Source organism: Pristis pectinata, chromosome 35 (genome assembly GCF_009764475.1).
Source record: "Pristis pectinata isolate sPriPec2 chromosome 35, sPriPec2.1.pri, whole genome shotgun sequence".
Taxonomy (NCBI): domain Eukaryota; kingdom Metazoa; phylum Chordata; class Chondrichthyes; order Rhinopristiformes; family Pristidae; genus Pristis; species Pristis pectinata.
In genome coordinates this window covers 12414201-12440995 of record NC_067439.1, presented here as the reverse complement: position 1 = coordinate 12440995, position 26795 = coordinate 12414201, and the positions used below count along the sequence as shown (strand labels likewise).

The window sequence follows — 26795 nt, the reverse complement described above, 5'->3', positions numbered from 1 at the left end:
AAAACACTGCTAAAAACATTTAGCCATAAAATGCCAAGAGGGCATTTTTAAATAGCAAGACAGTACAATCCTTGCTTGTTTCACATACAATGGGAAAGATTGTTCAGTATTCGTAGCATTGAGAAAGTAAATAGCATCAGGTTTCTATACAGAAAAATAACCAAACAGCAAGAGGGAAGTAGACTTTATTTCAATCTCCACAGACAGCGGCATCAACAAGAAATCCAAGAAAGGTGGTCTCCATTTTCAAAATTTAGGACAAGTCATTTTACAGATTATGCAGAGGATAGCCACAGACAACACATCAGATCAACTTAAATGAAGTGGGGGAGAGAAGTCCACAGGTACATGTCCAATGCACATCTAACTTAGAGATTTTAAACTTCAAGGGCACAAGGGGAAAAAAAAAATCACAGATGCTGATAAAGCCTAGTGGCAAACTATTGATCTGGTGAGCTATACCAAAACCACCAACATAGCCCATCACTAATCAGCTACAGGAATTTTAATCAGGATATACAATTTGGTAACTTGGTTGTTGTTACATGGCCACAACAATTGAACACATGCCCCAGACATGTCTGGTACAAGAGCTAGGATCATAAACAGTCCTTAAAATCTAAACTGCAGCATTGGAGATTTAATTCAGTGCACATCTGTGATGTTTAAATTTAAAGCTAGATATCTGGTCAAAATAATTTGAATAGTCCACAAATGACATTCCTTTCTCAAATGTTCAGTGTTCACTTAGATAACAGTGCTCAAGTTCCTTTAAATATCAATATTGATGGCTTAGTTGAGCAAGGAATTAAAACGAAGTCGAAAGTTCCAAGTAAGATTACTGTTTCCTTAAAGTCCTGGAAATTCTTGCAGTACTAGACATGCAAGCTCAGAGGAAAAAGGCATGTTATTAGGGTTTGGCTTAGATGCCTGCACGTGCTGGACAACAGAGATTGGTGACAGTCTACTACCAGGACTTTCAGCATCAGTCAGCCAAGAACTGGATAGTTTATGCAAGCTTCCACCTTGGTATCATTCCCAATACTGGAGTCCAAAAGAGACTGGAATACACAGAACAAATAAAGTGGTACTATAGTGCAGAATGGCAGGAAATTGCTGTTAATCAACCACTAACATTACCTGCCCAGTAAAAAAGGCATTGCCTACAGTATTATTTGTCATCTATTTAATACCAAATGCAGTGAGTATATTTTGAAGGGTGAAAGCAAGGGTCCAAAAAGATATAGGAACCATTTGTTGCAGATAACAAGTTTTGCAATGTGATCAGAACAGCATTTAAATCTGGTCCATTTAGACATGTACACAAATGGCATACAACACCACAAACAGCTAAACATACATCTGGCCTTACTGAAACATGAGGGGCTGTGACAAACCACAGTAAAAATCACAACCTGAAATCATAATTAAAACTTTAAAATGCTAATAAACTTATTCATAAATAGTCAAGAACAATTGTACATGTGAAGTAGTTTCTAATAGTTTCAAGATGGCCATTGATCATACAGTGGAGTGCAATAGTGAGATGAAACTAAGTTGTCAGGGCTATGGCAAAGCCCATTTTTGGATGGTAATTATACGCACAAGACCCAAAGTCTTGACACACACTGACAAATTGTCCTGTAGGAACAGTTGCAGACCAAAAAAGCCCCCCAAAAAATTCTGGGTATAAATTACATTCAATGGGTGCTTTTGCAAACCAGAGTGATGCAAATTCCAGTGCTACTAGAATAGTGAGGAAATTTAGGCAAAGTTGGAAGTAATTAAATATCCAAAGCAAATAGATCCCATGCAAAATACTTGACACCTCAGCCAGCACATATGCACCAACTCAAATGCAATTAGTTGCAACAATTTGAGGTGTGAACTGGAGGATGAAATTCAATTAAAACATGATGAGCAATTCAAATCCAAAACAGCAATTTCTGAAGGCACATCAGGATCTGGGGAAAAAAAGTGTTTAGCCTTTAACCAAAAATGACAAGTAGCATTGACTTACTGGCCAAACACTGCTTTGTGGTTCTTTACATAAGCAGTTTAAAACCCCATTTGCAAATTAGAGCAAAGTGGCATTGCTGTGCAAGTGTTTCAATTAAGGAAATTTCTGAATAAATTCAGAATGGTGAGGAAAGTATAGGCTTGAAGTTTATAGCTTAACATACCAGACATCCACAGCAAGATTGGTTGTGTACTAATGCTTACAATTACATGTGGTAAAATGTTTGTTCACACAATTATAGTTCAATTTTACCAGAGTCAAAAAAAAATCAGTAGGAAGAGACTATTTAAACAGGCATATAACTGAATACCCACAGCTGGAAAGATGTTACACTCAAGGGCAAATCTGTAGTACAGGTGAACTGGTAACTTCTGCATGCAGTAACATTTTACATAAGCAATTTGCACCAGACATACTGCACTACAAAATATCTATCTAGGTCTTAAACTAGCTTTGCCACTATATACCTCTGGACTGAAACTTGCTAGGCACTGAATTTCTAGTGTCAGGCATGGGGGTCCAGCAGAAAGCATGTACAAGAAATAAAGCCAGTCAGTGGTACAGTTGGATTGTTCCAGCACTTGAGACAGATGTCAGCCATTGTCAATATTTTACAACAGACCACCATTATGGGCCAAAATTCAATAGAACTGTTAATGCTAATCAAAACTACCACAAATTGAATGGAAGTTGCACGATAGGTGCAGCAACTTTGGCCAGTTGAATTAAGGCCTAATGGATAAAAGTCAAACAGGTTTGCATGTAGGACCTTTCCAGTTGTACAACCATTCTCAAAGCTTCCCCACAGCCTTTCAAAGCCCAGCACACAATTCACCCTCATCTTAAGTTGACCATTTCCCCCACTTTCTTCACCCCCACCTGCTACACACATTGGGACCATGGAAACCAATCTGGCCAAGCTACATCCAAACTATTTGCCTAACTAGTATGCATTACCTGTATTAATTTCAAAACTGGCTACTTGTACTTAGTCCATTCAACATCATGTCACCCTGGTTAGCTTAAATACAACTTGGACATTCGATGTGCAAGTGAATGATTTCACATTGTAGGGTTGGAGTAATGTCAAATCTTAAAGTGATTAAGTTAGTAATATTAGTGGGCAGGCTAAACATCAATATACTGGATACTCTTCCTGTAGTGAGCAAATAGAAGATACAATTAGTAAAGCAGTCAACTCAATGTCACAGTTGATAAAGGCCAGCTTGCCTTTTTACATACTGCCTGGCTTGTCTTAATGTGAGCAGTGAAGACAAACTGGTTACAATGCTTTCAAAGAGAATCAAAATGTGGGGTTTCAACATTTAGAATATGCAGACAAAAACTAGTAAATTGATTTAATGTACAAGATAGTAATTCAAGATGGAAGTCACTTTGCTGCAAATGAGTCAATTCTGTGCATCTGCCACCTTTTAAACAGTTCCCATTACAATTATATTGACATGCAAAGGTTCATTCCCAGGTGAATTTTAACCAGATTTGTACATTTTACTTTCCTTCACTTAATACCACAGCTTTACACTGAAGGGTGGAGCGTGACTAAACCTCAAATCTGGCTGTCAGACGTCTAGTTAGTCTTGACCCCAGTGCAACAAAAACCTGTGGGAAAAGGGGAAAACAAGAGGGAGAAATTGAATACTACAAAATATCTTACAATCCAAGTGTTTCAAATCAGTAGACAAGAACTTTCAAGACAACTAAGACAATTTTTCCTGGAGTTTCCAATTGGTCTCATGTCCATTTGGTCAGAAAAGGATCTGCCAAGAATGGGCACAAATCAATGGGCAATGTTAAAACCATTACTGCTCAGGAGACAATTGTAGTTTCAATATACTGTGCAACAGGAATGGATCTGTCTCTGCTGCTTTCCTGCCCTTAGCAGCAGCCACCTCCACCACTGCCTTGCTTCAAGGGAGTGCTCTGGATTCGGATATTGGATTTCTCATCGTTGTGTGTAGGACCAGTGCCCATCCGATTCTTGATCTCCGCAGCCATCGTCACAAATGCCTGTTCAACATTGGTGGCATTTTTTGCACTGGTTTCCAAAAATGGAATTTGCAGAGAGTCAGCATACTCCTTTAATAAAAAAGACAAGTTTGTCACCTATACATTTTCCAAACAATTAGAAAGCCACATTTAAGTCCATAACTCTGTAATAAACAGCTGGATCTGGTGACTGTGCATTTCAGGCCCTGAGTAAGCACAAATTTATGCCCCCAATTACACTTCCAGGTTTGAATAACACTCAGTACATTTAAAACTCAAGTTTTGCCACAGCAAGGATTGAATGGCCTTGGCTGTTCCTTTCTACAGATCCCCCTTGTCAGATGTCAGCATTTAGCAAGTTCCTGCTCAGAATGCCAAAACTGCCACTCAACTGTCAGGTAGTTTGTTACTGAAGAAATTCAATTTTTTTTTGCATGTATACTTAACTTCAGATTAAGGAAATGCAACTTTAGATTAGTAAAGAAGGGCCTATTTGAACACTCTAGAAACACATATGAACTATAGTTATGTGATTTAAGGCCTCTGCACTTTAGAACATTGAATTCAAGTATTCTGAAATTCAACTTGCATTATCTTTGACAATTACAGCATTAGTGACAAATACTTTACAAAAATACCAAAAGGCAATTTATATTAACATCTAATATCTTGCTGGCAGTTTCCAATTGGACTGACACCAGAACATGCAGAACTAGTGCAAGTCATTCAGAGAAAAGCATGATACAATTTAATCATTTCCATGGCTTTACTGTCTCCACCCACTTCTTTCTCAAAACCTAGTTATGCATCTCAAATGGAATTGATACCAACAGCTCCCCTTTCCTGCAGAAAATTTCACAATTCATTGTCAATTTGCCAACTGAATTGGCTCAATACATTTATCACATTGCATAGTCTATTACTCAAAATCCACCATTTTGAATTCTGCAAGAGTAGCCTTTTACTGAAGATTTGAATGCTTACTACCCTGTCAATGCAAGTCCCTTGAAAAGGTGCTTATAGCAGGTGCTTCACTTTAAAAGTTAGCATGTTTTTGTAGTTAAGATGTTACTTCATAGATAGTGCAGTACTCCAGTGCTGCACCTTAAGATCAGTAACTCCCAGGTTTCAGCAAGGATAATTCATTTGCTTGTTTCACAAATAGATTTATCCACTATTGTACAAACTCAATAACCGGAGAGGTAGATTCCTTGATATTACAACTTTCCATCCCAATTTACCACCTCACTAAGTTGTAAAATATGAAGAGCAGGCCCAAAACACAAATAGGCTGCAGGATCTTTGGATCTCCAAGTAACAGCTTGCACCTTGTGGTGCAGACCAGATCACAGTACAACTTGACCAACAGGCACTCAAACAGGAGACAAAGAAAAACTGATGGAATCAATCTCACCTTCAACCTACATGCATCTTGCAGGCTTCCCTTAGAGAATAGGTGGGTAAAAGAATCTGGTTAACCAATAGAAGATTCATTGCATAGAATGGCCAAATGTTCTCTAGGATTAAATACCATTTAGAGAGTGCCACCAAATCTAATAACAAGTTCACGGTTCAATTAAAATTGGCTGAACTGCTTGGAAATACACTTGGAAGTTTTTAATATGGGATCTTAGAGCTTACATACCTTAGCTGTAGTATAATCCACCACCTTCTTACTAGTCAAGTCACATTTATTCCCCACTAGCAATTTGTTCACATTTTCACTGGCATAGCGAGCTATTTCTTCCAGCCACTGCTTAACATTATTGAAGGAATCCTACAGATGTGGAAAAGGTCAAGTTAACGCATCACAAAAGCATATCTGGAATGCAAGGTTAACTTTCCTGGATAGTAAATCCTACAAAATTTACAATTTGGCAACACCAGCATTCAACGTCAGCACATTGCAGTCAACTGGGAGATACCAAGAATTTATATTCACATTATACTCAAGACCTGTTAATTCAATAGTGAATCCAAGCTAAATTCACAGCTACTGAAAAAGGCCTTTCACTTTGTGATGTTTGCTGCAACAGCCAAACTCCATTAATCTAGCACACTGGGACATAGTACTGGACTAGCAGAATCTCTAAACCACTGGATGTTATTCTATTAACAGCAGTGTTACACAATAAATTTTCCTGGGATCCCTGTGTGGGGGGGGGGGGGGGGGGGGGGGGAGGAGTGCAGGAATCTACCAGATGCCAGACCATTGGAATTTAATTGTCAAAGCATTGGAGTCTTTCTGCACTGGTTTCCCCAAACTGTTCTACAGCATTGCCAATCCAAATGCCCAATTTTAGACTACTTGATGGCAGCAAGTACATGAAAAGACCATTTTATAATCAAATCAAAAATTTGTGGGGGGGGGGGTGAGGGAGGAATATTACAGAAGATTTAGGACAGAACAGGTGCATCTTTAAAAACAGGACAGGAACCCATGCAACATTCAAGTTAACTGGACAAGATAGAGGAATGAGAACATGAGCAGTATCTCCATGAGGATAACCAAGCTGCCATCTTTATGGAGTAGGAATGAAATTTGGGATTTGGTAGTTTTACATTAGGAAAAATTTGAGTTCTTTGTGGACAGCAGCTTTTTATGTTGTTCAAACAATTGACTTGGTGTCTATAGCCCAGTGTTAAGGGTCAAGTCAGTCTGTACTCAAAATTTAGTCTACATACTGGTAGCAATTGGGATCTTTGTAGAATTACTGGCATTCATGTAGTGCTTCATGTACATTTGCTATCCTGATGGTCTGCAATCCACACCAGGAGTTCACATTAACTACATTTTAGCATTTGCTAAAGTCTTCAAACCAATTACCCACCCTAATTGAACCAGGAAGCACGTCGCTTTTCCGTAAAAAGACTAGTGTTTTACATTTGTGTAGCCTCATTTGCCAAAGTCCACAAAGCATCAGATTTGGGTCAGTAACCTTCCAGAAAAGTTCTGAAAGGGCATTGATCCCATTGTTAACTTTCTCTCAAAAGGCACTATCAGCCATTGAGTTTCAGCATTTTCATTACTATAATTCTTCCCTGTAAAGGCTGTCTTCCTGCTTCCTTTCAGAGGGAAAACCACCTTCACCACAAAAACCTGAAACTTGAATACAAACCAAAGGGTAGATATGATGTGACATTTAATCAGAATGTCATCTTGTTGTCATGATTTGTTTGCAATCTTTCAAAATTAAAGTTCTTCACCATTCATTTTATGCAGCCCATCTTACCTGATCTGTAACATCATATACAATAATAATGCCATGTGCTCCTCTGTAGTAACTGGAGGTGATGGTCCTGAATCTCTCTTGTCCTGCTGTATCCCACTGAAATAAGATTGAATGACAGTACAGCAAGTCAAGAAGAGCATCAAACTGAGATCTGGGTTTATTATACCAATAAACCCAGGACAACTTTAAAGGGAGCCAAGCAACTGTAAAAATATAAATCTGAATGAGTTAGGGAGATCCTTTAGTACAATACACTTTCTCAGTCACTTGTTCTCCATCTCCAACACCCTTATCCCTGCACCCTAATCCACAGATGGTGCCACCTTCCATTCCCTCCCTCATGCACAAATTGGGGAGCATGGCATACAAACTTCAGCCATTGTCACTGTACTTTTGACTACAAGCACCAGTGTGAAAGCAAGCACGCACTGCCCTAGCAAGGATAATCTTTGTTCTGTATTCTAAATGTGCTGTAACTTTTGAACAATTTCAATAGACTGTACAAAAGGTCTTGAATTGCATTGATACCACAACTGAAGTTGCTCAGTGTAAATAGGTTGCATTTAATAAAGTCAATTGTTCATTTAAATCTCCATCCCTTTTCTCTGCACAAATCCCAAGTAGAGATTCCTGCAAAGATCAGACCTGTAATGGTCAGCATGTTGAATGTTTCCCCAAAGACAATCTCATTCTTCATGTACAGTGGTCACAATATAACTTTATTGTACAGCAAGTGCTAATTAGTACACAACCTGGTCACTCAACTACAGTGACTCAGCTATTCTGCATCTCAAAACCCCACTCATTGCACTGTCCAAGACTAAGAGCTTAAGCAAATAGAGTATCTTCAGGCTCTGAAAGAGCAAGATTTAAAGACTCAAGATCTTCAAGTTTGAGCAAACTTGCTTTGTATTTAAATTGGTAAAGTTTGTGATCAACCATTTTTGAATTGTAAATTAGATCAAATGCAAGAGTTAATGCACAGTCAATAACTCAAGCCGGAGAACTTTAGTAGAAAACATCAGAACATGTACTTACAATTTGTAGCTTAATTGTTTTTCCCTCTAATTCTATGGTTCGGATTTTGAAGTCAACACCAATGGTACTGATGTAGCTCTCTGTGTATGTGTCATCCTGTTTAAAAAGCCAAAGTTATTAAGCAGTGCAAACACCATGGCACCAGTACATTCTTCCCAATGAAAGATTTGATGGGGTCAGCTATTGACAGCAGTATTTCAGTGTTGCTCTATGACATACAAATGGACAAGGCCTTTCACAACGAGTAGGTCAAAATATTAAATGAATTCCATGATAACTTCTGCTTGGAGTGGTCTGAATAACATGGAGACATATTTGAATGCATGCTCAAGACTTGCAACTTGAGTGCTAATTGGGAAAGTTGTGGGGAGGGGGGTGGTAAAGGGAGGGAAAAGAACTTGGAACATACCAAGGCTATGTGTGGCATGAACACCCATTTGCCAATTGAAATTCACTAAAATCTATTTGGAGGTGGGGGGCATGGATGGAGAATTCAGAAAACCTGAGCTTGGAGTGCACCAAAAATGAAATTTGCCAACTCCTTAGCAAGATGAACAGATTGGCAAATACACAAGGGAAAAGGGAATTTAATTATTGAATATAATTAGACTGGCTCGTCAGTTTCTTTATTTCAAGTGGTTTTGGACTTTTACTGATATTGAAGGGGTTTCCTTTTGATAATTGGTACAGCATAAAAATAACTTCATCATGTGATCAATTGTAGCAATGATAATGCTTACCTACTAACTAGCTGGATTAGTTTACTTGCTCTAGTCACAAGTTCCCTAATTAGCATTATTTAATTCACAAAACATTAGTTCAGACAGTGAAATATTCTTACTTTTGATTCCCACTTCCTCTCCCAAAAGTGTGCATTAGGAGACATCTCAAGCTCAAGTAAAAACCAGACAGAGCTTTCAGGATATTAGAGGTAACATTTTTCATTGCAATACACCAAGATGTTTTAGGTACTACCACTGTAGGGGGTGGGGTGGTGAGAGGGAGTGATGCAAGCAGCTGAGGTGATAGGTGGAAGAAGCAAAAGGGCTGAAAGAGGAATCTGGTATTAATTGAATGGATTTGTAAACTTTGAATACGACTAATTGAGCACTCCCTAAAAATAGGGACAAGATCAGCCTGTGTCACTTCTGGAGAAACAAAGGACTGCAGATGCTGGAGGAACTCAGCAGGCCAGGTAGCATCTGTGGAGAAAAGCAGGTGGTCAACATTTTGGGTCAGGGTCCTGACCTGAGTTCCTCCAGCATCATGTATTTCATCTGTGTCAGATTGACTTGTGCCAACTCATGAAAGTTAGATTTACAACCAAAATCTGACAAATATGCAGTTACACATTCTCTCTAACCAGCTGCAAGGTTTATAAACTAGGTTTTGCTCAGTTCTACTCATGCAGTTTCCAGTACATGCCCCTCAGGGGCAATGACACTCAATCCAGCTCAGTAGTTTCAGGTGACTGATGAGGCCATTGTGGGATCTCGATACCGTCACAAGTAGTCCATGGAGGACAGGTAGGTGGATAGTTTGGAAGGTGCTTTGCTTCTGAATGCTCTAAAACATTTTTGTTCTGTGCCATCCTAAATTTCTCAGAGTTACAGATCAGAGGTTCAGACTTGAAAGTTGTTAGACCCCTACACTCATAAGGAGGCTCTAGAACATTGAATGCGAGTCAAGTAACCTCTTGCCAGCTTTTAACAATTTCATTCCTAAATTCAGCAAGGCTAGTCCTCCCACTATTGTTACCATCTCCTACAGCACTGCATCCTGCTAGGTTGAGTTCCAGCCTAGACCCTGTATGCTCCATGTGTCAGCCACTTGTCACCACCCCACACCCTGTGGTTCATTCACTGATTCTCAGAAGTGGTAACAATGCATTGGAAAATAAGTCTGGGCAGAGTATTCTGTAGAGACCAGATAAAAGCTTTCAAGGAGCATTTCTGCAATTTCTTGGTCTTTTAATATCAACCAACATTCAACACAACTAAACCAGTCAGTCCAATTAAGCCAAAAAATATTCAACAGTGGGAAGATTGGGGTGGGGACAAATAGCAAAAAATGTGTTTGGATCAAGAGATGAGAGAGAGGCAGCTACAACTTAAAATAGCCATTGTTGGCTTTTCCTTAAGGTAAACAATGCTAAAATTAGTGGACTTACAGCAAACCGGAGCAGTAGACAAGATTTCCCAACTCCAGAATCACCAATCAGAAGCAGCTTGAACAAGTAGTCACTGTGGATCAAAAATAGTGATTAGTACCAACAGCAAGTACTGGGTAATACAAAAAACAACCAATACATGACACCCAATTATCCCCAAGATGATAGCCATGAACAATTTAATGTTTCGAGAATGTGTTATTTCAGAGAATACTTAGACTAGGATTTAATAGTTAACCTAATTGAAGTGATCAATGTGTCCTTCCACAAAAGGTTAGTGCACTGGAAGACACTGACTAGAACGAACATTAAAGAATCTTTCCACTCACAGATTTAAACCGGGCATCTGGTTCACAAGCACTATTTTCTGTAATGGGATCAGTTTAAGCTACTGCAAATTTCAGAGTATCTAGCCACCAGCCTCATTTCAGGGCATATCTCACACCAAGCCACTCTCCTAGACTCGGACCAAAAACTTGATCATTGATTAGAATGGCTGAGTTAGCCCAAGTATCTAGAAAGGGAAAGTTATTTTTTGAAAAACAGATGGACCATCAGGTGATTTTTCTGATGAAGGCAATTTGGACCCTACACAATGGCAGTCAGTATTTTGCAGAAGGAAATCCCATTGAATACAAAAAAACTTTAAAATTGAATTCTGAAATATTATGTACTGCCTTGATCAGTCCATCTCCAGACAACTACTGTTTCAGTATTGAGACCTTAAATCAAACTTGCCAGCTTTACCATATTGTAGACCAAATTTAAGCATCCAGAAAATGGTACAATTTACAGCCATGTAGATATATCATCCTGAAGTAGAATATCTGCACAACCTTCTGCAAGACCAGTTGGCTAATGAAAACAAAGTAGCTGTTTTTGCAAAGTGGCAGATAAAAGGTACATACACCTTTCTATTAGGCCATAACAAAACCAAATTCAAAACTGGCCATCCATACCAGCCAAAATACAAGTCACCTTCTGGCTGGCACTGTTCAAGGCTAGAGTCAACATGGAGCCACATTCTATTGGGCGATCGACAAATGTAGTTCAGCACAACCACATAACAGCTTCAAAGTGCTGCCATATAATGCACATTTGGTTCCAAAGACATGCTTGAAGAGGTGGTGATTTGTTCAAAACTACCTTACAAGTGTAATTGCAATAGTTGCAGTGACTAGCAAGACAGACGAATTTCCAAAATAGTGCAAAGGATATTTTATAAACTGATTTGCCCACACTCTGGCAAAAAGACAGTTATTTCTACAATTAAACCACTGCTTTTGTAAGCTACTAATGTCAAACAGGACTATGTTTTGATAAATTCTATGCTTCAATACTACTTCAGATCTTTTAGAACCTCAGGACATTCTAAAGTACTTGTAGCCAACTGCTTTTGAAGTGCAGGTTAATGCAGCAAGTGTCATATCTCAACCAACAAATGGTCAAACTCAGGTTACCTATTAGAATGGCAAAAGAAAACAATGAGCCAGAGATGCCAGGAAGTTTATTAACCAATCCCAACATCCTCATCATTGGATTAGGATAGACCCTCAAACAGCAATTACTGCAAATCTAGATTGGTGCAAATTTGAGTAGGACTGTAGAATCTACAACCTGATTAGAGCTCTTAATGAGCAGTTGCTTATTCATTTGACATTTCCAAAATCTTGGAAACTCCATCTTGCATAAAATTTCAGAACTCTACAAGTCAGAAGTCCATCTAGTTTCTTGTTAAAATATTGCAACATAGCTACATATTGAAACTTGCTCCAGCACTGGTTAACTGCATCACTCCATGGCAAGTACCTTTCCACTCAACCGTTTTGAATTCTATCAAAGCCTGATATCAACCATGCTTTTATTTTTTTTTTGGGGGGGGAGGGGGATGGGGAGGGGGAGTTTAGAGAAACCCCATATTCTTTCAATTTCTTTATCAGCTGTACTGCAAGGAAACTTTTACCCATCATGCAAAAAGCAGCACTAAACAAAATAAAACCACTAGGGACTACAGATATACAATACTCAACCCAAATGATCTATCTGGCATCTTGACTTGGTGGCAAGTGGTTGATCACCTAGTACATTGGGCAAACTAGGTTATACACATGTAGTCAAGGGCAATTACAGTTCATATTTTTCTGCACTAAATGGAACTGGTACATTCAACAATTTAATACATTTGTGATACTTTCTTCTATATGCCAGAACAAATATAGATTGGGAAACTCCTTTGCAACACCTTGTTCATGCCAAGATGAACATGTTCTACTCCATCCTATTCAAACAATCTATGAACTACCAATCCAAATGGATGCCATGCACAATATCAAGGCAAGGCACCTTTGGGGAGACAGATTATCTTAGAATAACCGCAACAGTGCTTTTCCTATTTGCATAACCTCCAGATCCATCATTTCTTTACTGGCTCCATTATTACATCTAGTCACTTCATTGTCATTAATCTTTCCTGCTTGACAATTGCAAGCTTTCTCATTTTATAAGTGAAATCTCAGTCTGTGAAAAGATCATTGACCTAGAACAGTGTTTCTCTATATTGTGTCTCACGTATTTCCAGCATCATACACCCAAGCATTTAAAGAGCAAGGATCGTTGCACCTAATGACCTATTTAGATGCTATGTTAACCAAGGCTCAGCCAGGATCAGGCAAAAGGTTTCAGAAGTGCATTAGCATTATTAAAATAGGAGTCTTGTGTCATGGTCTTTCACATAATTCTTCTTACTGACATTTGAAAAGATGCCCAGAATAACTTCTGTAGATGGGGAGAAATGGCTTGGGACAGGACTGGATAAAATTCAATTATGCCTTTTGATTTATGTACTGGACATGTTTTATACATAGCAAGAACACCTGTATCCTAATAATCATCACACTTCAAATTACAGCAAATCAAGTTAGAAGTCACTACTAAGCAGGGTAGCAACTCAAATTGAGAAGTCAGTAACAGTGTTGATCCATACAATGGACCATTTTTAATTCCTGGACGAATAGCTGCTGTGTGAAGTGGGGTTTGTATTTTGATGTTTCAATTTTATGATGAAAGTTCATAGAATTGGATTTTGTCGCCTAGCTCCTACTCATCTACCTCCAGCTGTGGAAATCCCACAGGACTTCCCTACATTCTTCCATTCTAACGTTTTTAAACTTCCAACGGTTATCTGGACTTCCAGCTCTCCAATTCAGTCCTTGAAATTTTTGCTTCCATTTCAAGGTTCAGCATATTTTAGCTCAAACCACCACCACCACCCTCCCTTTCTCCTCCCCTCCACCATGTCACAGCATTCATGTCTAATGCACTTTGAAATTTTTAAACCCAGTACATTATGCATTTATTTCCCATTTCACGCAATAATTTTAACAGGTGAACACTAGTCCATTAACTGGGAAGAGTTCTAACAATCTGATATTATGCCCTTGGGGATCCAAAGGTTCTATAGAGACAGCTTTGCTTTCAACTTCCATCAAGATATTCAGATCTGAAATTGCAATTTTGAAAAGGTTCAAAACCTCCATCTGACCTCCATCCATAAAGCGTCCATAGTATTTTACATTTACAAAATACATTCATCCACAAGTCATTTGCCAAGGTGTCCTCAAAAAACAAAACTCTTGCATATGCAGTCAAACTTGTGGATCATCCCAAAGACCAGGCTTTTGGCCTCTATCAACTGATGCCCATCTGTGTGCCAGAGATAGTCCATGGAGTATCAAATTATAGGTGGGATATTTTTTTTAAAAAAGGAGGTTGAAGTGTGCCAATAGTGGAACTGACAGCCCCAAGAATTTGTCCCTAACCCTCAGGATTTTCTTTTAAATCCAATTGCCTCCTGTGGCTCAGTGTCACATTGAGCAAAGTGATTTGAACTTGCACTATAGCGTTCAACTGTCACACATTTAAGATTGTTCATTTGAATATTTATGATTTAATATATTTGGGGTAATTATTGGACAAAGTAAAACATTGAAAGAATAGTTTGCAAGTGAATTAAAAACTTGAGAATTCAACTCCTGCAAGGATAGTCAAGCAGGCATTGGACTTTATTCCACGCACCAAAGGGTTGGCTTTAAAAGTCACTTAAAATAGATTATCCTCAGTCACCCCTTTGTTTGCATCAAGCTTCTAATAATTCAAGAAAACAGGCACTCTGCCACCTACAGAGATAAGCCAAAACCTTCATTTCTGGTTCTGAGATCTCCACTAGAGAACAAGGTCAAAAATCTGAAAACTAATCAAGTTAGGAATGTGTTTCTCCAGGTAAGCAGCTTTAGTTCTAATTCACAATTATTGGAAATCAGGACTGCTGAGTAGCGTCAGGCAATAAAGTAACCCTCTTTTGAACCAAAAATTCAATATACAGGAAGATTAAAACTTCCACATGATCCTGCATTCACAGACCAAATAGCTGGGTAAAAGTGCCAGTCCAAATGGCATGTGGAGCCTGCACTGCACTTTGCTTCAGCTGTAACATTTTTTCATGCATGAAGCAGCTTCATCTTGAATGCAATACTAATCACCCACTTTGTTGCTGAAATACAAGCAGACCAAATACAATTTCAGTCCAACTTCTAAATTTGGAAGTTTGCACTGAGTCACAACTCAATTTAAACCAAAGCAGTTTATTTTTCAGCAAATTCTGTCAAGCCTCTAGCATTTATTACCTATCCCTTAGACAAGGAGTGTGACAATCTTAAGACTGTGGAAAGGCTCAAGTGACAGCTCTCGACTGGATGTCCCTCTGACTTACTGGCCCAGTTTAGTTCATCAATGGCAGCCCCAGGATGCTGATGGGGAAAATCCAATGGCAATGCCAATGCATTTTAAGTGATTAAAGTCTTGAAGATGGTCTTTATCCGTTCCCAATATTGAAAGGTTATAGCAACTTTTGTTTTTTTTTTGGGGGGGGGGGGGGGGGGGGCCATGGGGGGTTGGTGGAGATATCAAGCTCAGACCAAGGTTGTATTTATTCAATAGGATCAGTGCAAGTGAAATCATTCAATTCTAAGACTTTATATAGTATTTACACGAGAGCCTCCAGAAAAGTGGGCCAAATTCCAATCATAAAAGCAGCTGAATGTAATGCTGCAAATATTCTAGACAGCTCAGTCTGCTCACCAACATCTCTTGCCCTATCAGCACTTCTGAAGTTGAAAGTTCAGCACTTTGAAAGTCACATGCACTTCCTTCCTAACTCAGCATTCACACTACTGTATCCTGAACTAACTTGCTTTAGTTTTGATCTTCAGATCACACAAATTATTAAATGCATTGCAATATGAAAGTGCAGAAATTTGTTTCAGACAAAAACAGACAAACCATTTGATAGGTTTGGTCCAGGATACCTCAGCTGTAAGTGGTCTCTCCTACAAAACTCAATCCTGCAGATACTGGGATATGGAGAAAAAAAGCAGACTGCTGGAGGAACTCAGTGGGTCAGGCAGCATCTGTGGAGGCAAAGGGATAGTTGAAGCTTCAGGCTGAGACCCTGCATCAGGACCAGTGCAGGATCTCAATCCAAAACAACTATCCCTTTGCCTCCACAGATGCTGCCCAACCCACCAAGTTCCTCCAGCTGTTTTTTTTTTGCTTTCAACCTTGCAACAATTATAAGCTTCAAGGTCCAAGAATGCAACTTGAATGGTCTTTAAGCCAGTGGAAGTATTGCCCATTACTTGGCAAAAAAACTAAGTTACAGCCCCAACCCTCACCATTACGTCCTGTTACATCTGAAATTCTACCCAAAGTTGAAGGATAATTCTTCTGCCAATCAATTTCCAAGAATGAGAATGCAAAATCTAGGTAACAACCAAGACATCCCTCCTCCTGATCTCATCCCACCTGATGGTAGCTTCAAAAAGCCATGCCAAAATTACAGCATCTCAGTGTTGCACCAATTTGGCAAAGGACAACCTAAATAGTGAATCATAATTACAAATTAAACCCTGGGACAATCAAACTCATGTCTTGAAGAGGCAATGCTTAAACCAAAATAGGAAATGCTGGAAGGCGCTCAGGTCAGACTGCCTCTGGGATCTATAAAGGGTCTCTGACCTGAAACTTTTTTTAAAAAAGTTACATTGTCAAAATTCCTGGATCACCATCTTTCCAAACGCTTCACTCCATCAAGACCAAGTGATCACTGAAGGCAACTGCAATCTGAGGTGGAGTATAAACGCAGTGTCTCTTCATACGTCAATGCTTTTACCTAAAAACTGACACTTCATTGCTCTAATTTCTGGTCAACATTCATTGCTCAAACACTAGTTTAAAAACTGTTAGATGCATCTTGCCTGTGAAAAAGTTGGCTGTTATGCAAGGACAGTATCAATGCTTCAAAGTATTTCATTAGTTATAAACTGTTTTGTAAACATCCTGCAGTTAAAGGTTCTACAAACTAATTTTGCAGACAAACCAGCATTGTACATTCAGAATGAGCTCCTTGGAAAATCGCATCTGGAAAGATCCCTTTCTAATGAACTTTACCTGATGTTGCAAACTGATCCAAATATAATCTTAAACCCATTTAGCACAAAGAGGAAAACAATAGCAGTGAAGTATGCCAAGACTCTTCCTGTTCTACAGTTGTATTTTCCAATCCAACATCAAACTCCTTTTCTCAATGCTAAAAGACTATATGCTAGGAAACAAACACCCTTTTCATAGCAATATTGTTTAATAGCTTTCAAGCCCAAATAACCTAGCTCAGTTACTAACGTGGATTTACTTTCATGCAGCAATGTTCAATTCTGTGGCAAACACTAGTTTTAGATTTCTGGCCTGCTGAAATCTAGGCAAAGAAAAAATTCCTTCCTCTCTCCCCACCACAGGTTCTGTCAACCAATTCAGATAAGTGAAATGTAGATCAACTGAATACCATTGCTATTTAAAGACTTCCTCACAATCAGTTTGTGGATAAAAAGTCAACTTAACCAATGTTCTTAGTGCTTTTCATACTAGATGTGCAAAGATATCCACTACAAAAAGAACTTGAAATTATTGCACAGTGATTAAGTCAACTACTAAATACTAAAGGGGGTTAAAGGTCAGCTAGGATGTTCCTTGTACTTTGTCTCAAGCACATGCAAAAGATCATTGTGAAAATTAAAGGATCCCCTTGATACACTGTTAGAGGAATTGTTCAAAGAAACTTGAGAAATGGCACTAGCTCATTGTGAGAAGCTTTAATGTTTCTCTTGCCTTTTAAAGTTCCAGATTTGTGTATTAATCCAAGTTATAAACCCAAATTAAATCCACTATGGACAAGGATACAGTAGGTATTTGTAACACTGCCAATGTCTTTCACCTTCTACATATTCTGTTACTACAAGATCAGCAAGCACCCTGACAGATGCTACCCCTCCTTTGCCCAGGTGCAAAGCCAGTCTATTTGCAGCTACACTAGTGGATATTAGTATCAGATATCCTAAATCTGGGGACCTTGAGCTGCATTTTCCACTTCATGCACTCCCCTCATCCAACTACACTCAGCTCTATCACCACAACCATAGTCTCTTCCCATTTCCAAATTTCAATTACTCCATCACTGACATCTTTCATTCAGCATCCAAGCTTAAAAGCCTGTAATTACCTTCACTAATACCTCTAAATTAGAAGTAAATATGCAGATCCTGGAAATTCAAAACATTGTTGGAAAACATTCAGCACCTATGAGAAAAAAGTTAGTCTTTTGGGTCAATGAAGCGGAGCTGGGAAACCATTTTTAAGCTGCAGGGATGAAGGCAGAGTGGGGTAGAGGCAATAAGAGGGCATGTCCTGTAATTAGGTGGAGACCAGGATTGTCCAATGCTTCTGCTGTCAGGATTGGTGCATTCAGTACTCATCGTGATCTCCACCATGGACCAAATACAGATCATGGTAACCACTTTGGTTCAGTTCACAAGGTGACCCTGGAGCTTCCAGTTACCATTTTGTTCTCCATCCCATTCCCACTTTGACCCATCATTGACATCTTACACTTCTCCTGCAAAGCCCAACTCAAGCTGAAGGAACAGCACATCTTCTGTTTCGGCAAATTGTAGAAATCAAGACTCAATATGGAGTTCAAATTTCAGATAATCAGCCTGTCAGGACTAACTAGTTTTTCTTCAGTTGCCATCTGATCTGCCAAGTATACCAGAACTCATTTCAGATTTCTAACAGCTAATATGATCTGCATCTTATTTACAGCAGCATTCTCCTCTGGTTCATTCATTATCCTCTGCACTCCATACAGATCACTGATTAACAAGCATTCTCCTCTAGAGCCACCTGCACTGTCTCTCCCGCCCAACTTCAAAACACTTGTTTTCTCACTATTCCAGTTCTGATGAAAGGTCAACATTGCTTTGCTCCACATATTCCACTGGCCTGTTGAGTCTTGCCAGCATTTGTTTTAATCTCACTAAACCTCCCAGTAACCTCAAACCTACTTGCCCTAATCACAGGATGTGCTTGGTGTCAAACTACACACCTGTGAAGTACCATCCTACTAAAAGCACTAATGAGTAAGCAACTCTTAATCACTACTATGCCCATCAAACCAATGGCTGGGTCTTCATCCACAAGCTCATTTTCAAACCCACAACCCCTCCACACCCAAAGCAAAAACCCTATCTCCTAGGTCACAATTAAAAATAAAATGGATTTCACCAGCAGCACAATAGGAAGCCAACAAACTATTTAAGTGGCAGGGAAGTGCTCATTATATAGCATTACAAAGGCTGCGAAACCAGTGGTTTCCCAGAGAAATTTCAGCAATAAACCACTGTCAGAATTGGTTTTATTATATGCTGCTACTGTTGTCAGAATCTGTGCCACCAACATAAATTAAACTGCACGATGAAAGGGTTTATGCTCAGCAATTCCCAGAATCCTCAGCACTGGTGACTTAACCTCCAAAACCAATGGCCTTAACCTTAATGCCCTTGCCACTGACATCACATACAGAGTTCTCAGAATTCTCCATTTAACTTCAATTGATCAGATTTTCAAAATTAAGACCATGTTAATAAGGCTCTGGTTTTCAGCAGTAAAAGAAAAACAAGTTACAAACCTGGATTTCACTGACAGCTTGCATGTTAGATAAAGGCTATGTAAGGCTAGCCAAATACACCATTTATAAGTCTTCACCTGCCTTCTGGCACCAAATTTCACAGTAGTGAATTAGAAAGTAAAACAATGTTATGGGTAGATGATCACATCCACTACAGGTCAGGTGCACACTGTGCTTCTTCCCTCCCACTCCTAATGTTTGGCTTATTCAAGTAGACTTTAGCTGTGTTGTCCATTTGATAGTTTGAGATGTTATCTCATCCTTGAAAGAATTGTAGAATGCCTGCTCCTTGGCCATTAAGAGGATGAATCATATCTGCAGACTCAAGAATGCAACACAAGCAGGCCAAATCAGCCCCTCAGGTGGCTCCACTATTCAATACGACTGGATCAGCTGTAATCTTGGCCTCAATACTCTATTTTCCACATGCCTCATCTTCACAGTTTAAAAAAAATCAATCTCCACCTCGACAGTTCTGGTAGAGAATGCTGAACAGTCACATCCTCAAGAAATTCCTCATATCATCTGAGCAACCCTTATTCTGAAACTATGCCCTCTATTTCTAGAAACTTCACTAGGGAAAAACATCCTCAGCAGTCACCATGTAGATCTCCCTCAATATTCTAAGATCACCTCTCGTTCTTCAAAGCTCACTCTACATAACCATTCAACCCAGAAATCAACCTAGCAAGGACTCTGATCTACAGGCTGTTCCCAGGGGCACACAATGAGACAGACATCAAGTGTTGCTGAATGTCATCAACTCAGTGAAAGACACCTTTAAACTTATTGGTCTCCTAGCACAGTGAGATGTCCATTAGGGAATGCTCCTGACTGACACATTCCAGGCTGCAGGAGTACGTGCTGAGGTGCAGCCAATGCAAAGGCTCTGTGGGGATGGACCACAGCCTAGGCTGCTTCCATTACCACATGGAGGGTGAAGTCAGGTGGGGAAGCTCCCCAAACAATGAAAGGGTACATCACCCCAGGGGGCCACACAAGTGGTAATGGTGCTACGGTTTTAAAAATAATTTAACATTTCATAAAAGAACAGAACTTTTAGTAGTGTTTGAAATTAAAAAAAAACAAACTTTGGCTATACTGCTTCCAATATAAGGATATCCTTCAAGCCACATTGGACTCCATGAACTTCTAATCACATTTCCACCCCTACAACACAACTGGGCATCTCCCTCAACCCACCAGCTGCCAAAACCCTCATTCACATCAATATACCTAGACTGGATTATTCTAATGCTCTGGAGCCTCCCTCAGTCCAACATAATCAGACACTGGAGCAAGCCTGGTCATGACCAACAAGTGACAAACCTACACTGGTTCCTCTTAGTTAAGCAATTTTAAAAATTCTCATCCTGCAGTCATCCACAGTGGAAACCTCCATAGTATTCCCTTGTTAACAAGGAGTGGAGTGTGAGAGATATGCAAAATACACATTGCCAGGGAAAATGAGAATGGAGCCCAGTTCTCCATGCTGGAACATAACTCCCAAAAATGATTAGAATACATTAGAAGAGTGTAAGTGTAATTGTAAAACCAGAAAATCTGGTCCCCAATTTCAAAAGGACCATATATAAGAACAACCATTTTATTAAGAGATACAACCTATTGGCTACTCCAACCTGGAGTTGCTGAATTAACATATTCAAATCACTGGTGGCAGGGTGCCTACATAGATAAAAGGCCCACCTGAAAGTACACAACTTTGATAAGGACCATTTGTCATATGACAGTAATTACACAAGGAACAAACTGCTGTGCAAGTCTGAATTGGTGCGTGTTAATACCAGAAAGCCATGGCCAGCACAGGAAGTGCCGAATTTTTTTCTAAAATAAACCCAGTACAGCACAGAGTTACTCAACTGGAAGTTTGGCACTGATAATCTAACCAGGAGTTCGCAGGATGATTTCTAATGAAGCTGCACTAAAGCCCAAATTCACTTGTACGAAAGGAAATTATACCAGCTTTTCAGTGCAGCTTAAAACTAAGAATTCCTCTTTACACCCAATTTAAATCAACAGCACCTCTACAACTATCCCATACACAAAACAGTGTTGCACTAAACATTTTCATATCCATAAGGCCAAGCACATGTCCTAGACCAAATGCCATTTAAATGTAGCTTGTCAGCCAGTGCATCACAAATGTAAACTTAAAGATAAGCTCAATGTACACAGGAGGACTCAGCCAGAGTATCTATCAAGACAGCAGACACTGGAATCTGGAGCAACACAAAACACTGGAGGAACTCAGCAGGTCAGGCCACACGGAGGGAAGTGGACAGTCAGCATCCATGGAGGAAAGTGGACAGTCAGCATTTCAGGTCAAGAGCCTTCATCTACCTCAGGGAATCTATCACATTTTTCTCCTACAATGTGAAAGCACTCTTAGAAGGTTGATTAAGGGCCTGTAGAAATAGTTCTCATAACTGAATTATGAAATTGAAAACATAAGCTCTGAAATTTTGCTAGACAGGTGCCCAGTAAGACAGCAAGATACCCATACCTGATAATTTATGAAATGGGTGTGGTTAAATTGCCAGATCACAGCCTCCGGTCTAACTGGTGTCCCTTTTGTATCACCAGGTCACTACCACAATGAATAGACGCCGAATAACAATTCCAGGTGGTGATATTAAGACACCAGATTAAACAAAAATCAAGGAATCGTACCTGTGCAACAAACGCCCCACCTTGGGGAGGGGGTCCAAACAACCGTGGAACTCCCCAGCACAACGAACCCGAGCCCAGACACCTATCGATTGGTGAGTGGCAGTGCAATTAAAACCCCATCCCCCTGCTTCAGAGCAGGAAACCAGATACAGCTCAGCCCAGGTTGACAGGGCAGACCTTATAACTAAAACATTAGGTGCAGCAGCCGGAATGGAAGCTGCAATCAACGCAGAAAGACCCTCACAAATACAGGTACAACTCTCAGGAAATACAACCCACAAACTTTGAATAGTTACGGCTGCATTATTTTCCTTCCAAAAGGGTTTTTATTTTAAAGGCACTTCCTCCCATGCAAGTTTATGAAAGGAGCCACTGTGGGCCGAGGGGACATCACCTGCTCCCCCCACTACTTACTACTCGGGGTTCATGGCTGACATTTCACGGGGGTGGGGGGGAGGGGAAGGGAAAGAAAACAAAAAGAGGGGGTGAGGTTTCCTTCAAGGGGTGTACGGGCGGCGTGGGCTGTCCTGCTGGCTGCTGGGCCCGGCGCTGAGTCTCTCCCGGCTGCGCTGCCACCGCCGGCGCTCGCCTCTCATTTATCGAAGATGGCGGCTCCACTCGCCTCGCCAGCTGATTGCCGGACGGCTCAGCTGCTCGGCTCAAGTTTGTCTTCGCCCAGCCTGCAGCCCTATCCCCGCCCACCCTCGGCCTGACGGGCGGCGCGGCTGGCCAATAGTCTCCCGCCGCTGCTGGCGGCCCCGCCCGGCACAGACCAATCGGAGCGAGGCAGAGGCGGGCCGAGCTGCAGCAGGTTTGGTTGAGGGGTAGGAGGGCTCTGACATCATGCTTGAACGTGGCAAGGAGATCACGAGGGCAAGCGGAGTCACGTGGGACCACTCTTAAAGCGGAATGCCTCCCCCAAGCAACTGCTTGCAATTTGCATTGAATGAGCTTGAATTTAAATCGTTAAGGAACATGCAGTTTAGCCAATGAAGTGAGATGACAAAAATAAAATCAGATTGCATAGCATAATATTTTGCACAAAGCTGGAGCTACTTTCCTTAATTAGTATTTTTGTTTCAGTTGAATCATAGAATCGCAGAATGGTCACAGCACAAAAATAGGCCTTTCAGCCCAGCACATCTATGCTGGCTCTCGATTAGAGCATCTCACTTGTTCCACTCCTGGCCCCTTCAAATTTTTCATTACCATATATTTATCCAATTCCCCCTGGAGGGCCACAATGGAGCATGTCCCCACCACATCTGCAGGCAGTGCATTTCAGATTCCAACTACATGCTGCATAAAAAAGTTGTTTTCCTCATGTCATTATTAACTATCTTTTATACCTCTGACCTCTAGTCCTCAACCCCTCCACTCTGTCCAGACTCTTCATCATTTCATTTATATACTGTACTTCTACCAGATCTCCCCTCAGGCTTCTCCAAAGAAAACAGTCCCAGCCTCTCTAATCTATTGTTGAAACTGTATTCCTTCATCCCAGGAACCATCCTCATATATCTCCCCTGGACTTTCTTCAATGCCCTCACATGCTTCCCTTAATGAGGCGACCAGGATTGAACACGGTACTTCCTTTGAGGCTGGAACAGTATTTTATGAAGGTTTAGCATGACTTCTATGCTTTTATACTCTATGCCTCTATTGATAAAGCTCAAATAGTGTATGCCTTATCAGCCACTTTTTCAACCTGCCCTGCTACTTTCAATGATTTGTGCACATACTCCCTATGTCCATCTGGTGCTGTGTACCTTTTAGAACCTTATCCTTTATTCTATATTGTCTCACCTCATTCTTCTGACCAAAATGCACCACTTCACATTTCTCTGCATTAAACATTATCTGCCTCACATCTGCCCATTTCACCAGCCTGTTCATATCTTGCTGCAATCTATCACTATCCTCGCAGTTCACAACACTGTAGGGTTTTGCAACATCTGCAAATGTAGAAATTGTGTCTTGCACCCTGCGTCTAAGTCACTAATATAGAACAAAATCAGCTATAGCCCTAACACCAATCCATGGGAATCCAACGATTCAGCTTCCTCCAGTTCAATAACTACCACTGAGCATGACCCTGTCTGCAACTTGGCAAAATTCATATCCGTATTATCAATGCCCCTTGTGTTTCAACCTCGCTGATAAGCCTGTTATGTGGTACCCTATACCACATCGACTGCATTACCCTCTTCAACCCTATTACCTCATCAAAAAATTCTACTAAAATGGTTAGAAACAACTTACCCTTAACAAATCTATACAGGCGTGCCTTAAAAAATTCATCTCCCACCAGGTGACTACTGATCCTGTCCCAGAACAATGGGAATATTTACTGTTCCAGATCCTGTCCCAGATCAAATTAAAACAATTTTGTTTCCAAAAGCGATCCTACAACCAAGGTTAAACTGACTGGCCTGTAGTTTCTGAACTTATCCTTCTCCCTTTTTTGAACAAGACCTGCTACTCTACAAACCTCTGGTACTAACCCCTGATCTAAAGAACATTGAAAGATTATGGTCAGTGCAGTTCCCCCACAATTTCCTCCCCTCAAAGTCCTAGGATACATCCATCCTGTCCTAGGAAGTCACAGTGGTGCAGTTAAGTAGAGCTGCTACTTCATAGCTCTGGTGACCTGGGTTTGATCCTGACCTCTGTTTCTGTCTGTGTGGAGTTTGCATGTTCTCCCTGTGATGTGTGGATTTATTCTGACTCCTTCAGTTTCTTCATCCCAAAGACATGCTGGTCGGTGAGTTAATTTTCTGCTGTAAATTGCCCCAAGTGTGTAGGTGAGTGGCAGAATCTGCCGGGGAGTCAATGGGAATGCAGGAAGAATAGATTAAAGGGAAAGTTAGTGGGGGGTATGGGAATGCTATGGGAGCTGGTATTGTCTTGATAGGCTGAATGGACTCCTATATTGTAAGGAAATATGGAATAATGGAATATGAAATGTGGACACAATTTAAGTTCAACCGACTTTTCTAATATCTCCATGCTATCAATATTTAATGTATCCAATCTCAACTATGTCCTTCACTATTAAAGCATCTTCCCTGGTAAAGAACATAGCCACTTTTTTGCTTTACCTTCTTCGTTACTTTTGGGGATTAGGGATTCTTTAAAGCTATTTAGGACATTGCCTCCATAATGCCTAAATAGACCAAACTGTGAAGTCAAAAGCAGCTTCAGATGCGTTAATATCTGCCCTCATGCAAGTCAGCATTAAATAGTTTGCAGAATATTTACATACAGAATTGTTATCACTTTCCCGTGTCTTGTCACAGGGAGTAAATAAGAAAGATTGAGGAAATATTTGAGGCAATGATGCAGCCTTGTTTGCCGCCAGTCTTCGTTGAGTCTGGTTTTGTCTACAAACACATCTCTGATCTCTCTCCATCTTCCCTGCCTGAAGTGTTTCTCTGTTCTCCCCTCCAAAGTGCAAAGCATTGTAGACATGTCCTTTGCATGCCTGACACCAGAACCACAACTTACTGTTTTCTGAACCCTATCATGGGAGCTTATCAGGCAGACAGTGGAAAATATTCAACAATGTGCTCAAGGGCCACTTGAAGGAATGAAGCATCCACACTGTCTCCTGGGAATCCCTGGCCCACAGTCGATCAAACTGGAGAAGGTGCATTCAGGATGGTACGGAAAATCTCGAGTCGGGGAATCAGGTGCAGCTCACTCGGTAGTTTGTGGTGTGTTGCCAGTGCAACACCCCACAAACTACCCAACCAGCTGCCCCATCTTTAGAAGCCTCATCATCTACCTACAAATCCACAGAAATGGAGTGGAAGCAAGTCACCCTGATTCTGAGAGACCGTCTAGGAAGAAGAAGCGGTATGTGGATCCTGCAGGAACCAGGGGGATAAAGTTGAAATGAAATATGATACGTTTATTCACAGGCCAAAAATACATTGTCCTTTTATGATCTTGATTAAATGCTATGACAATCATTCTCATTCATCCAGGATCTTATTAATGCAATTGCTCATGTAATTTGCATGCATTGTATCACACAGCATGAAACTTCATTTATTTTATTACATTCTACAATAGGCAATTTTCTTTTTCTCATCATGTTCTAAAGAACAATATTTTACATTTCTGTAAACATCTTCCTTTTTTTTAAAAAAACACATGTTTGCATTTACGTGAATGTTTTACAGTCAATGGAGTACTTTTCAAGTTAAAACTACTGGGACTGACAGGAGAACTTAAAAATTATATTTAATCAACAGAAGAGACTTCTAAAGTTGCCAGAAGCAGTATTACTCCTGAGGATAGGGAACGTTTCAGAATTCAGCAAAGAAGGACCAAGAAATTGATAAAGAAAGGCAAGATAGAATTTGAGAGAAAACTTTAAAATGGGCTACAAAAGCATCAGTCGGCATGTAAAAAAGAAAATACTAACAACGGCAAGAGTGGGTTCCTCACAGACAGTAGCAGCAGAATTAAAAGTGAGATAGAGACACAAGAGACTGCAGATGCTGGAATCTGGAGCAACAAACAATCTGCTGGAGGAACTCAGCGGGTCGAGCAGCA

At 40.3% G+C, this 26795-nt stretch overlaps 1 protein-coding gene across 1 annotated transcript; it reads right to left on the bottom strand.

Moving 5' to 3' along the window:
• Positions 1 to 169: 169 nt before the first annotated feature.
• LOC127586287 (ras-related protein ORAB-1-like) lies at positions 170 to 22913 on the bottom strand. The gene is made up of 6 exons (XM_052044096.1): positions 22647 to 22913; positions 10469 to 10541; positions 8299 to 8394; positions 7261 to 7356; positions 5673 to 5804; positions 170 to 4117 (listed from the first exon to the last, which is right to left on the bottom strand). The coding sequence occupies exons 1-6, from the start codon at positions 22667 to 22669 to the stop codon at positions 3917 to 3919; spliced, it is 621 nt and encodes a 206-aa protein (XP_051900056.1). The 5' UTR covers positions 22670 to 22913; the 3' UTR covers positions 170 to 3916.
• Positions 22914 to 26795: the final 3882 nt, after the last annotated feature.

Bases quoted from the DNA above. Each gene is read 5' to 3' on its own strand.
- LOC127586287 (XM_052044096.1), bottom strand. From the start codon at position 22,669: ATGTCAGCCATGAACCCCGAGTA. The intron at 8,395-10,468 runs GTAAGTCCACTA...CTTTTTAAACAG, and splicing joins GTCTACTGCTCCGGTTTGCT to GATGACACATACACAGAGAG. The intron at 5,805-7,260 runs GTAAGATGGGCT...CCACATCTGTAG, and splicing joins TATATGATGTTACAGATCAG to GATTCCTTCAATAATGTTAA.